Source organism: Platalea leucorodia (genome assembly GCF_965183815.1).
Source record: "Platalea leucorodia genome assembly, chromosome: 3".
Classification (NCBI taxonomy): Eukaryota; Metazoa; Chordata; class Aves; order Pelecaniformes; family Threskiornithidae; genus Platalea; species Platalea leucorodia.
The window spans coordinates 17,981,944-17,996,170 of NC_138825.1; the positions used below are offsets into that span (position 1 = coordinate 17,981,944).

The 14,227-nt window shown below is 39.8% G+C and overlaps 1 protein-coding gene across 23 annotated transcripts in view; it reads left to right on the forward strand.

The window, feature by feature from the left end:
* NRXN1 (neurexin 1) overlaps nucleotides 1–4,901 on the forward strand; it is a gene marked incomplete at its 5' end in the record, with an annotated part of 720,955 nt that extends 716,054 nt beyond the window's left edge. For all 23 annotated transcript variants that reach the window (XM_082305200.1, XM_082305203.1, XM_082305199.1 and 20 more), the window contains one exon: nucleotides 1,595–4,901. In XM_082305200.1, coding sequence (XP_082161326.1) covers nucleotides 1,595–1,902 — 308 coding nt within the window. In that variant the 3' untranslated portion in view covers nucleotides 1,903–4,901. The remainder of the gene's footprint in view (nucleotides 1–1,594) is intronic.
* Between the last annotated feature and the right edge of the window lie 9,326 nt (nucleotides 4,902–14,227).

Genomic DNA, 14,227 nt, shown 5'->3' on the forward strand with positions numbered 1-14,227 from the left:
CAAAAGTGACTGTGAGGCATAGTGTATTTTCGTGCACCTTGAGAAAGACACTTCTCTAATACACTTCAATAAAATGCTAGTTGTAGGCAAGGCCTGATAAACCTAACATTATGAATGTATTGTAAAACTAGTGTTTAATAATACTTTTAGTTAACATTTATATTTTACTGACTGCATTTTTAGCCATGCATAATGATTTAAAATGCAGTTTCTATAAGCCAGCCTGGATGCTTAATGAGAGTGTTCTGCATTGCTCAGTGGGAAACCCTGGTTCACTCACTGCTCTTTTCTTGCTCTTGAGCTCAGCCAAGGCTAGCAGTGCTGAGGGTACACAGCCTCTCAGGAGTTTGGAAATGCTGGTATAATTAGAGGAATATTGCGCAGACCCAGGTCACTTCATTTTTGTCCATGACACTTGCTAAGTTTTAGAAGATCCATCTCAGCTATTGCCACTTAAAGCGATTCTATACAAAGATCTGCCGCTCCTCCTTCTGCAAAATGCAATAAAGAAAGGAAATGATGGGAAATTCATAAGCATTGTGTGTGCTATGAGGATTTAACCTAGAAATTCCTCCTGGAATTAGGCTTTCATTCCACATGGCTGTGCAAGGGGATAAAATGTGCCAGACAACACAATAGTTCCTATCAAGAAGACTTTACAGTCTGAAGACATAGGTCAGTTCAGTTCATACCACAACTGAAAAGACCAGTCTGGCCTGAGAGGTGGGTTCTTAGAAGGCTGAGCCCTTGCTCTGTGCAATTTGAGAGTTTTTTTCTGGGCATAAAGCATTGCTTGAAGAAATGTCTGGTAATGGCGTCAACGACGAAAAGAGGGAATGGGAGAAGTTGAGTGAAAAAGTGCTCTAAAGTGTAGCCATATTCAAGGAAGAGTCTGTGAATTAGAAAAGAGAAGGTAGGGCTGGATAGCTCTCTAAAAGTAGTAAAAGTAAATAAAATAAATTTGGAAAAAAAAAAGAAACAAGAAATATTAGAAGGAAAGGAGAAACTGAGAAGCATGCTGAGGCAAGTCTAAAGGAGAGCTGAGGATACCTTATTTGTAGCCAACTTATTGGCTGCTGTCATTTATTATTAAGGGGAATTTTGATCTTTTCCCACATTCTGTTTGGTAGTCTGTCTTATCATCACTGTCTTCTCAATAAGTACTATAGTGTCACTTTTTGTTCTTTACAGAAGGCAAGAAAGAGAGAGAGGGAGTGGGAGAGGGAGATCCTTTCCTCCCAGATGTTCGTGTTCTGGCATTTAAATTGCAGAACGCGTGTTATTCCAGATTATTTAGGCATTCTTTGCTTAATAGCAGCATTTGGAGAAATTATACTTTGAAGGCTAAAATGAGATGATTCCTTGCTGTCCTTTTCCTTGTTTAAAACCTGTTTACTTGTGCTGACAGACATGAAAATGGAATGAGCTGCAAACGTAAATGTTTTCAGACCGGTAGAGTAGGGTACATTGGTAGGCAGTCCTGACCTAGTGAGTGCAATTAGAAAGATGCATGTTTGTAGCAGGTAGATATGACTAATTCCTCAATGTGCAAACTCAATAATAACCTCTCCCTTATTTCATTATCTACCTACAGCAAATCCTACCAGGGCAGGAGGAGGAAGGGAGTACCCTGGCTCGTCCGAGGTGATTCGTGAATCCAGCAGCACAACAGGCATGGTAGTTGGGATCGTGGCAGCAGCGGCGCTGTGTATCCTCATTCTCCTGTATGCTATGTACAAGTACAGGAATCGAGACGAAGGATCGTATCACGTAGATGAGAGTCGAAACTACATCAGTAACTCAGCACAATCCAATGGGGCTGTGATCAAGGAAAAACAGCCCAACAGCGCTAAAAGTTCCAACAAAAACAAGAAAAATAAGGATAAGGAGTACTATGTCTGATCTCAACATCTAAAAGAACGCTTGTATAGAAATAGTCTTCATTTTATCTGAGACATAATACAAACTTACTTACTTTACTTTTTATGAAGCACATTCAAATACAAACAAACAAAAAGACAGGGAATGCAATCAGAAAGGAAAGACTGTTTTTAAAAACAAGCATTTCATGCTCTTGTTTTTCAGAAACAGGAGCTGATAAATTCCCTAACATCCACAGTGTTTTCATTTACTCTGCCTGTCTTTATGTTGCTGGAACATTTCTGAAAGACAATGATGACACCACGCATTCATAAAGCAAGGAGTATTACTACAACATCAAGGCACAATATGAAACAAAACAAATTTAAAAAACAAAACAGGAAAAAAAAAGAAAAAAGAAGCTACCTATGATTCTGGATTTAGCCAAAGTGCTAGCGCTTTCTTGAGAAGTAAGTTAGTCTTATTGTCAGAGAAGACTGTCATTATATATGGTGACTCAACAAGCAAACATAAAGAGTTTGCCGTCTGGTGCAGTGAAGCAGTGATTGGAAACTTGCATTTGAAACAAAGTGCTGGCTTTTCTGAAGACTTACGTAGAAATACTTTCAAAAAGCCCCTTTCTGGTTGTGAGGAAAATAGTACGGAGGCCTTATTTTCAAAAACAAAAACAAAAATCTGGAATATAAGGCACACTTCCACAAAAAAAAAAAAAGAAAAAAACAAACAAGAGGGCATAGATGCAATCATTGGGAAATTTTCATGCACGCTTAATATGTTATTACATATGTTTATATAAAAACACATCTATATGTGCTTTCTGGACTGTGATAAGTGATGTTTTATAGCCTGTTGTATAGAAAATGCAAACTATATCTGCTCTTCAGCCATTTTTGGTAAACTCAATGTTATAAGTGTTGCTAGGTATAGAGAGTTTTATGACATCTGGAGCAACAGACATACTTCAGTTTTTTTGCAGCCATTATAAATTGTCCCAGACTTCTTCCCCTTTTTGTTTTTTTGTTTTTTTTTTAATTTACAGTGTAGTGGTTATACTAAGGGGGATGTGTATGAATGTATATAAGAGTCAGCTAATTTTTTTCTTACCTGTACAGCCTCTATTCTGTTGCAATTAAGTTTTAGTAGTTTGTATGAAAGAAGTGGACTAGAAAGCAAAAATATATCTCTACTGTAATTTGTCTTCTCCCTCCTACCCCCATCTCTTGCTCCTGATATGCATCAATGAAGTTGATCAGAATGGCCAATTTTCCTAGAAATATACATTCATTAATTAGCTAAATATTTAGTGACTTAAACTGGCCTTTGGCTTCCAGTCAAAGCTTCACTATTGGAGAGCATGGTTTGCCTTACAGAAACCTTGTTCTTAAGAAATTATGAGAATGATGAGTTTCTTGAGAATCTTAGGAAGTATCATATAGCGTTTACCTGGCATTCAGTTATATGAACGACAGCTACTACAGCATTGGGTGGTAAAAGACCCATTTTAATTATCCAGGCTGATTCTACTGCAGAATTTACCCCTTTCTCTAAAAAGGAAATAATCTTGAGGTGCACGATAGTATTTTTCAATGGTGGGCATTTTGACATATGTAAAGTATTTTTAGCTAAGTTGATTGTGTAGTATTGCAAGACATCATAACCAGACAAATATAAGTTCATCATGTTTTAAAGTAACACATAGCTTTTCTTGCATATATAAAACATTAATGCATTTTAGTTAAACATATTAAATATAATGCTGTAATTTACATGTTAAGTTTTTTTTCTAGTATTATTTCATTAGGTTCACAGCAATAAATCATAGCGTAACATTTTATTTACACGGAATTTCAAAGGGAATACATTAGACAGAAAGAGGGTAGTTCAATAGAAATCAACCAAATCATTGGAAGGCCTCCTGGGAGGGATATAGATGTTCACACTTTACAGACAGGAAGGAGGAATTTAAAATTAGCTTTAAACAGCATGCACAAAACATTTTGTTGTGTGTTATTCACTGTAGCTGATGAAAAAGGCTGGAAACTGGTACAGCTATCTATCTGGGAGTCAGAGCACTTTAAAAATACATGTAGCTGACATGAAAACACCTCTCTTGAAGCTTGCCAACCACATCGAGGTGTGTCATGTTGCATTTGTACAATTTTTTATTTTCATTAGCACTTACATAACAATGAGAACAGGTTCACAAAATCCATCCGATGTTCATTTCTTAGATTGTTGTTCACCGGTGGCATTCATAATTTCTCCCACCTTTACAAGACAGCTGTACTCGGGGAACGGCAGAGTCAGGCATACTGGAGGTCATTGCTGGAAGCAAGAGACTTCAGCTGGAGGGGGGAAAGAAGAAGTTGAAAGCCAGGTGGTGTTCAGATTTCAGTGCTTGAAGACACATAGAAGAACAAGAATAATCTGATGACAGGAGACTGGACATGACGGAATACGGTTTGGGCGAGATGAAGTGGTCTTTTCTGCTTGGTATTGATTGCATTAATGAAATAGCATGGTCAGGTCAACTTCCAGGCAGTTTGGTAGATTAATCTTTAACTAAATCCATACATCAAGGAAAAAAAGATCTGCTACTACTATAATAAGCAAACACAATTTTAACACTGTTTCTGAAGGTTCTCCGTTTTCCTCTTTAATTTCATAATTTAACAAAAAACAAATATGGATGTATCAGAAGTGCCAGCAAGTGGATTTAAAATTCCATTTTGTTTAAAAACAGCAGCAACAACAAACAAACAGACATAAACCAACTACCTAACATAAAATTGGATCCTTTCTCTATAATAACCTAATTTGTTTGACTGAGATGGCTTCATTTCTATGACTGTATTGTGTTGCCTTTTTTAACAAAACACTAAATAACGTGTGAAACTTTCAACCCTAAGACATCGAAGAGAGGCCCAATGCCCCTAACCTTATAGTGCTTTCTGTGATAGATATTTACGATTTTTTTATTTGTTGCAAGGCCAATTTATTCATTATTGGAAATGCTAAGCAAGTGGAATTTACTGTTTTGTTAATAAAAATGTTTCTTAATACAAATGCCGGCTTGTTTCTTCTCTTGCTCTTAGATCTGGAGTATCAGTTCATCTTAAAGCAGTGAAAAAAAATGGTAAATTGGTATGAAGTTACAGACGTTCACATCAGGAAAAAGTGACTTCTTTGTACACTTAAGTGAAAACCTTCTATAAGTCTTGTGTTCAACTGGCCCGGTTAGAAAAGTATGAATTATATTAGTGCATTGTTTGGTTTTGCATAGAATTACTTAATTTGAATTTTTCTAGCTTTTATTTTAAAAAAAAAAAAAATCAAGAAATTAAAACTTGATGTTCTCCTCCCCCTATGAATGAAAAAAGAATTCCTTTCCTTTTCTGCCACTTTTTTTTTACTGGTGGAAAGAAGATGGCAGAAGGTAAGGTAATGGGATGAAAAGCTAAAACTGAAAATATTTTCCCTTGTCTAGAAGATGGTTTAAAAATTAACTGAAAAATGAACGTATTTCAGGACCTTAAAAACATTCCTAGGTAATAATTACAAAATTTCAACCGGAGCTAATCCATTACATAAGTACTTTCCTATTTAGCATGGCATTTAAATTCATGGGTAACTTCAAGCAAACATCTAATCCTATTGATTTAAGCAAGTGTCTAAACTTGCCTGAACGTATTGCTGAATGGGGATGGAGTTAAGCTTTTGGATCTAAACTCCAAATAGAATTTAAGTATGTATCTATCTTCTTTAATCACATCAGTAGCTTCTTTGACTTCAATGGGATTTATTCATCTGCTTAATTAGGTATAGACTGAAGTATTTTAGATCATCTAAGTTCAGGAATATGTGGAGAAAACGGCCCCTATCTTCCATTGGTATAAAACAATTTATAGTTAAACTTACATTCTAAACTGCTTTATACTGGGATTTGTGTGTGTATATGTGTTTTTAAATAAATACTGAACATTCCATTTAGGAAAATGCTTTATACACATTTAAAGGAGCTATAACAATAGTGATTTTTGTTCTACTACAAAAAAACCCCACATTTAATTATACACTTCTTAATTCTACAATGTATTTGTTCATTTTTTTCTTACATCTATACTGTGCTTTCCCTTTCACCAAAATCCGAATGGCCTCTCAGTACCTGCATCATCCATCATCAGCTAACCGCTTTAAGTGGTGGCCTCCATAATCAATCATCACTGTGGCCAAGTAGCTAAAAAACCTTCACAAAATGAGGATAAAAGGAAAAATTAAACACACCCTCCCCCCCCCCAACGCAACTTAGAATAAGGGAAATAGAGCACACATGTAGGCTGTAAATGACAACTGTGTTAATTCCTCTGATATGACTTCTTTATAGTTCAACAAAAGTTTTAAATTGGGTATCTAGGTATGATTTTCATATTGATTACAGAAATTTGCTTCTAAGTTCAGTACAGTCCTGTTTAGAGGTGCTTGGAAGCATTGTGCTGGGGTAAGCCAGGTTTGTCAGTACAATTTTATTTGGAATGAAGGCTGTTTGCTTTATTTTAAAGCCCCCACTTTGTTAGCGACTGTAAGTATTTCAGTGTTAAAATGTTTCTGGCCCTCATGGGAGTGGGGAGAAAGAGAAATCCACATTGCATTTAAATCAATTTATCATTTGGTGAATACTTGGGGATGGTAAAATTGCTTGTCTGCCAGCCTCTGATTTGTCTGGATGGTATATTCCTCCTTTGGTTGGTCATTGGTCTCCATGAAACCAGAAGCATCCCCTGCAGGTTAAGCTTTGAGCTAGAAATGCCAGAAAAAAAAAGTAATTGATACAGGCCTGCTCAGTTTTGTGAGGTGCAGGGCCAGAACTCACCCAGTCCTTTACCTGCTTACTTTGGAGGCTTCTTCCTACTCAAGGTCTTTGACAGACTTCAGCCATCAACTCTGACTTCTGGAAAAGAAAGTATGGCCCCTTGCCTTTCTCAGTTACTCACTACCATACAATTATCTTCATTTGCTGTTCAGAACAAGTAGATTTCAATATGACAGTGCTCCTCCAGTGGGGCTGAGTTGTGGTAGACTTTGTGTTTTTTTTAAGAAAAAACATGGTGACATAAGGGGTAGAGTTATCTCAAAGAGTGTGGGATTCTCAGTGAGTAAATTGCCTTTAAGGACAGTAATTTCATGCTGGCATACACTTGCGAGGTTTAAAAATCCAGGCCAGTAATCCTCAACAACATCCTTTTGGTAAACAATAAAGACATTAGTTCATTTGTCAGTGAGCGCAGGAACTGACAACACAGCTATCAAAATGTGAACGCGTTGGTCTGGTTGCAGCAAATAACACGGGAAAATGGAATTTGGGCAGCCAAAAATAACTGCTGGCACGTTGGCCGGACTCTTATGAGCAAGTCCAATTACAAGCCAGTAAGCATTTATCGGATGATAAATAGCAAAATACTTCTATTAGTCATAGTTTGGGGTGCAGCAGGCTGACAAAACACAGGCATGGCCTGCATGGCCACATCAGCTTTTTCAGGCCCGGGGGCCCGGTTGCTGTTAAGGCACCCTCCAGCCGGGGGGACTGGGCAGGTTTAACAAAAACAGCTGCTGCACGCCAGTTGATTGGCTGTTTCCAGATAAAACTTCCTTTTCCCTTTGAAATTAAAATCCATTTTCTGGGAAAAGTACAGCAGATTGCTTCATGAGACAAATTAAGTGGCTCCCAAAACATGTCGCAGCACAGTATGAAAGAGAAACCAAATTCTGTGGCTAGGAGCAGGCTGCATGGCTGCAGGTCTCGGGGCGGGGGGAGACCTCCATCCTGCTCAGGAGAGCCCTGGCCTCCGGCATGGCAGCTGAACACATCCAGAAATGAGAGGTCCCATCTCACATTGGCAGCGGCCAGTGTGCACCAGACACCTGAGCTTGGCAGCGGCTTTGTGCTCCCTATGCATAGCAATGGCAGCCGAGGACAGGGTGCTGGGTGAGGTGCACAGGGAAACCCTGTAGGCCAGGATGGGCTCAGCTTGTGCTCCAGGGAAGGACAGCAAAGGTCAGGACATGAGGAAGGGCTTGCAGTCCCTCATGTTGCCCCCAAAGGGCTGCCCTTGCTTTCACTCCCACTAGGCCCCGAGTTGATACTCTGCCAAAATGGCGGGTCAGCGTGAGGCAGGACCTCGTGGTCCCAGGGCCATTTTCAAGTCCACAGCAAGCAGGGGACAATGGGCAGCGTCCAGCCAGTGCGTGGTTGTGCATGGCCCCCCTGGCCAATGCTTGAGACAAGGTTGTTGAGATACAAGCATCTCCCTTTGGGTATTTTTTTTCAGCTCCTGCAGTTCCTACAGCTGTGGCAGGGCTGAGGCCCTCAGAGCCACATTATGCTGGCAAGCACAGTGTTTCGGGAGCTGGTATGACCCCCTGAGGATGGGTGGCTGTGAGGTGGGACGATACGAGGGCTGTGGGCCCCAGCCCAATGTGACTACAGAAATGGGGGAAAATTAAGCTGTGAGGGTCTCACAACCAGGCCTGGAGGAGAACTTGCCACAGGGCTCGTGGCTCAGTGAAGCTGGAGCAGGCCCAGGTTTTCCTTAGCTGCCAAATCCCTCCAAGGAAAAAAAAAAAAAAAAAAAGGTTTCTCAAAAAGGTGGTGGCATAGAGAGTTTAGGAATTTAATTAGGAGTTAGTTTAGTGTTTCTTTAGAGCATTACCTGCCTGTGCTTCGTGCCAGAGAGGAGAAGCTCAGGCCTCCTGAGGGAAGGAGGCCAGGCAGTAAAAGCATCCCACAGGCATTAAACTCACCCAACAGCAATAGAGGTATGCCTAATTTTCTGGGACAGTGGGTCTCAAAGATTTGGACCAGAAAATTGACTGAGGGTGAGATCCAGCAACACGCTCTGTTAAACCATAGGGAGAAGGACAAGCATCAGTACAAGGAGATGTAAAAACCTTAAGGAAGAAAATAATAACAGACCCCCAGCTCCCCTGGGAAATCCCACCCCACCTGCCACCGTCTGCTACTCAGCTTTTCAGGCTCACAGGTGGGTTTTATTCCTTACTGACTACATGTGGAGAGGTAGCAGGCTTGTTACATCTGCCTGTCAGTCCCGCCGGGTAGAAGGGCTGCCCTGCTAGTGAGTGCAGAGCTTGCTGTAGTTACCAGACCCATCACAGCATGTGTGAGATAGATAGTTGTACAAAGATTTTCCTTTAGATTCAGGCATTGCTGGTGACCAATATAAAGCAAGGATTCACATCAGGGCAGAATTTAAAGGCCAGAACCACTTCTTCTTCTGCCTTCTGGGTTTTTACTGACTGCTGTTTGATTTACAGGGGAGGTCCAAGGCACAGGACAAGAACATACTCCAGTGAGAGAAAGAAAAAAAAGGCAAGCACGCTTTGTCTCGTGCTGTCCAGCAAACCCCATATAATAAGCAGAGGAATTTCAGGTAATTAATTTATTTAAATCTTAGTTTGTTGATGGATGGTGCTTGGGAAAGGCAAGTTTATGCTCAGCTTTCCTGAAGGCTAAGTTTGGGAGCTCATTTATACCTGTCTGCAGGCTCATTTTAGACGCTGATATCAAAATGTTGAGAGCACAAACACGATGGTCATTATCTAGACCAGTTTCTCATCTATTTTAATAGCTTTGTCTAAGTAAGGATTGCAGGATTTGACTCAAAGGTAAGGCTACATCTGCACCAGCAAGTATGGCTCAATGAGAGTAAATTTACAGGGCAAACCAGTTGGTGCTGAGGACCTGACCTCCATGTTTCAGGATTTTCTTTGAATCACTTGTAGTCTGGTCCCACAGACTGAGTACCAATTAGTGGTTAGGTGCATTCATGGAACTCATCTATTTAATCTGGAAAGTGTCCAGTTCCTTCATGCAGAGTGCTGTGTGAAGTTAATTGAAGTGTAGCAAGTGCAAACAGCTGGAGTTGCTTCAGAACTGTACTCCTGGCCTTAACTAAAACTTTCCTGTTGAAACACCCTTTGTGCATTGCTATATGCCAATGTGCTCATAACAATTCATTATAATAGAACTAGGGTATTTTTAATATGAAGTACCCAGCCCCAAATGAAAGTTGCTGCTACACATTGAGGCCTTCCTTGTATTTTTACAGGATTTGGTGTCTTCTCAATTCTGGCCCTCGTCTTCGTTTTTAACCACCAGCCCTGCTTCCTAGCATCCCCTCTACCCTTTTCTTTAAACGTAAAGAAATAATGGTTTGAAGGACTTGTTTTCTTTGAATAGGTTGAGATAAATATGAAAGTATTTTTAGATAGATAGCCACTGCATGAGGAAGCCGTGTTACCAACACTAAGATCACCAATCGTGCAATCGTGAACTTGTAGAAATACGCTGTAAGTAAAGCTGCCTCTGCTGAAGCTCTAGATGGAGTAGGTGAACTGGAAAAAATGGCTGGAGCAGAGCTGGATTTGGTCTCTGCTCAAAGACGCAGAACCACACTGAACAACCCCACTCTCTGGGAAACTCTACATGTAGATTTTGCAACACAGATCTGCTTTTAACCAAAGTTTTGACAGTCTTCTCTACCCTAGTTCTCACCAAAATCAATTCTTTCCTGTAAGGGAATTAATCATAATCAGTTTCCTGATTTAGTCAGTATTAAAAATATCATGAGAAACCACAAGAGATTGGGCTACATTTTGAGATCTTTGCTTGTGTCTTCTGCAGACAGGAAAGCTGCCATTTCCATTAAGACTGAAACTTCATTGCTGCTTTTAACTACAGAGTGATTACACTTCCCTCTAGCATACTGCATATTATTATGAGCATTTCATACAAGTGTTCTGAATAGTCATCATTAATTCTTTTAGATTTCTAAGTGTTAGACATCAAAGACTGATGATACAGACTGGTGATAAAAGATTTCTAAATCTGAATTCTTGTAAATGACCACATTTGTGTTTAAGTGGCTGCTTATAAGTTTTGCCTAAGTTCCAAAAATAATCTTGAGATGTCTATTTTTATTACTACATTTTAGCAAAAATTGATTGCTAAATATAGGAAGAAACATTCTCTGTTAACATAAGCTTGTTCAGAAACAGATCAGTTTCAGTTGAGAACAGTTCAATTTGGCAACAAGAATATGACTTTAGAGTTTTTAAACATATTAAGTGAGCTCTTGGTATCATCTAGGCTAACTTAGAAATTTTAGAGGCTTCACATTCAAAAATAAACTTAGAATTATTGTTGATCTGTGTCTTGATGGGAGTTACCACACATCCTGGGTGAAGGTTTCAGTGTGTATGAATAAAGTTGTGGCAACAGTCTAGTGCCTGATCTCCTCACATGCTGCCTTTCTGAAAGGCAACTTTGCCAGACCTGCATGTGAGCATGGTCTTTGCCTGTTATGCTGCTCTGCTTCCCCCATGAGAACTTTCAGTGATTACCCATCCATGGGAACCATTACATAGACATTGCCGTGCACCAGCAAATTCCCCATCTCAAAAGCAGAACTTGGCGTTAATATATACTCTGTTTGAAGCAAAACTCCCGTTAGCTCCAGTGTGAGCAGGGATTTCATCCTGTGTATGTAGCAACCCAAATAAATCAGTATATTAGAAAATGCTACAGAGAGCAGATTGGGAGGAAGGATACAGCCCTGCACAAGCATCCTGAACACAGAATATAGAAAAGCCAATCCAAACAACCTAAAACCAATCTGATTTCCTAAAATGGACAATAGGCTGGTGTGGATACATAACTTACTTTCGCAACGTCCTTAATGGCCTTTCATAACTCGCTTTCAGTTCGCCAGACTGGTGAGATGTGCAAGTCCTGATGTTACAGCAATAAATAATGCAGCCTAACAAAATTGGGACTGTACAAACAGGACACTTCAATTTTCAAAATTGTCTTCAGAAATTGTGCAGATGCTATGTAATGAAAGTGGAATAAAAATCCAACAGTGGGACTTTGTGATAATAGGATGGAACAGCAAAATGATGAAGGTCACCAGCCACAGTAGTTGCAATCATCTGGGAAAATAAAGAGGGAAGGAAAAGAAGGAAAGGAGCCAAATAGCTCTGAATATCCCTGAGCAACAATGAGATTTTGCTTTTGTTGTACCCTTGTAAGGCCCTCAGTTCTGTAAACATTTTGCGGATGTTTGCAGTGCTCCGTTATGACTGCTAGATAGGGAGCTAAGGCAGCCTAGGATTTGTAGTGGTGTGGCTGTGGCAGCCCTGAGCTCAGTGTAGGTTAAGTAAGTGCTTCAGCAGCTGCCCAGCTTCTCTCACAGCTCCGTGGTGCTGCAGACACTCAGCCATCCATGCTTAAGTTGGCAAGTGTAACATCAGCTCAATACCTCTGTGCAAGCTGCAGTGCAGACACCGAGGCCTGTTTGCCACGCTCCCCAGGCAGAAGATGCACCATGCCTGCCGAACCTGGAGTGAGGGTCTGCCACAGGGAGAAAGGCAGAACTCCTTTGGAAGCAATGGCAAAGCACTAGCAATTTCATTCCCATGGGGCACGTTCAGTCTCCACTGCAGGGTGGTCCCAGGGCTCCACTTGAGTTTGATTCATGAAGTCTCATCTTCCTTCAGATGCTTATTGAATGCTGTCAGCTGGAGCTTCTTCACTGAATAGCCACATTTCTTTACGACTCCCACTATCATCCACCAGAAATTTTTAAAATGCAGAGAAGTGCTTTTGTCACTGCATATGCTTTTCCCTTACAGGTTGGTGGGGTTTTTTGAGTGTTTTCTTTTCTAAAGAAAAATCAAATTATATCAATTTTGAGTTAAGTTATAATCATCTTTCAAATTCTTATCTGATGCAAACACTTAGGTTTCAAATAATTGGCCATTAGAATGGTAAATCATTTTAATTGGAGTTTTGAAATAATTTGTGAAAATTTACACAAAAGTCTCATTTAAAAAAACAAAACCAGCAACAAACCTATTAATACTGTCCAGTCACTCTTACTGTTGCTACAGTGGTATCTATTCCAAGCACTCAAAGTACATGAACCAGACTACAAAGCCTAAGACTTTCATTAAAATAGCAGTATTTACAACATATGAAATGTTAGTGTGAGTAGGGGGAGAGCTAGTTAAAAAATTAAATAATTGTCTAGATTAATTTCAGCAGCATATTGTCATTATTTAGTAGGATTTGGCCATTTAGAGGGCGTTTGTTTTTGCAATATACCTATACCCATGTAAGTATAAATGTGGAAGGAAATTGTCATTTCTAAAGCATCTACTGCTCAAACTGGTCTTGCTTCCTGTACTAGCATAAGTCTGTCTAAGCAAGTACACGACCCCCTGTGCATACAAACGTTATAGTAGCCATGCTGGCATGTTCAGTGGGAGAAAGGAAGGAGATAACCACACTATAGTAAATACTTAAGTATTTACTTAAAACCTAAGTTTGAGCTTGCACATTTCAAGAATAGGAAATTTCTTGATTATCCAGTTTTCCAGTGCATGCAGTAGGGAACAAAAGTAGGAATGAAAGGAAGATGTTCTTGATTAACAAAACTCCAGTTACAAGCAAATGTTCATATCTACCCCTGGACCACTACCAAACATCAGAGACAACACAGTACTGTGTTAGGGTGGGCCAGGATATGTGTCTTCAGGTTAGCCCATGGGTGTATAGCTGATGCAACTTTATGGAAGTTAGTTGGCTGGATTCTAGCCTTGCTCAGAGGCGTTTTATGTCAGCATAACTCTGTAGACTTCATTACAATTTTTTTGTGATTGTACCAACATGAAACTGAGCCCAGCAGTATATGTCCGTGTCACTGGGATTTAAAGTTCAGACCTTCCTTCAGCCTTGTACAATGGAGAAAGCTCATATTTTTATTCCAGAGGGAACATTAAAGTTCCATTGTTACAGCACTACAACAGAAAGAAAGATAGATGTAATCAAAAGGGTCTTTTATCTTTTTTTTTTTTTTTTTTTTTTTTTACCCTATTAGAAAAATCAGCAGTTCCACAGCACTGATTCTTGAAGGTATATACCACTACTTTGTTACTACAGCAACAGACAGCACTGACAGTACCAAGTTCAGATGAACTGGATCCTTTTGCAAGACCAGATCAGAACTAAAATGGACAGGATAAATCTGCTGTATGTAAAGTTGGTGGGATTAAAAGGTAAACAGGACAAACACAATATAGGAAAGTGCCTTCTTTTGCAAGGAAGCTTTTGTGGTCCTTCACAACCCCTCAAGTCAAAACAGGTGGGAATATGTACCAAATCTGCAGCAATTAAATCAGTCCTTCTAGTTTTGTTTTGCACTGTTCCACAAAGGTTTGGCCCATCTCTTGTTTAGGGACTGAGGCAGATCTCTAAGCAAGGGGTAGCAGG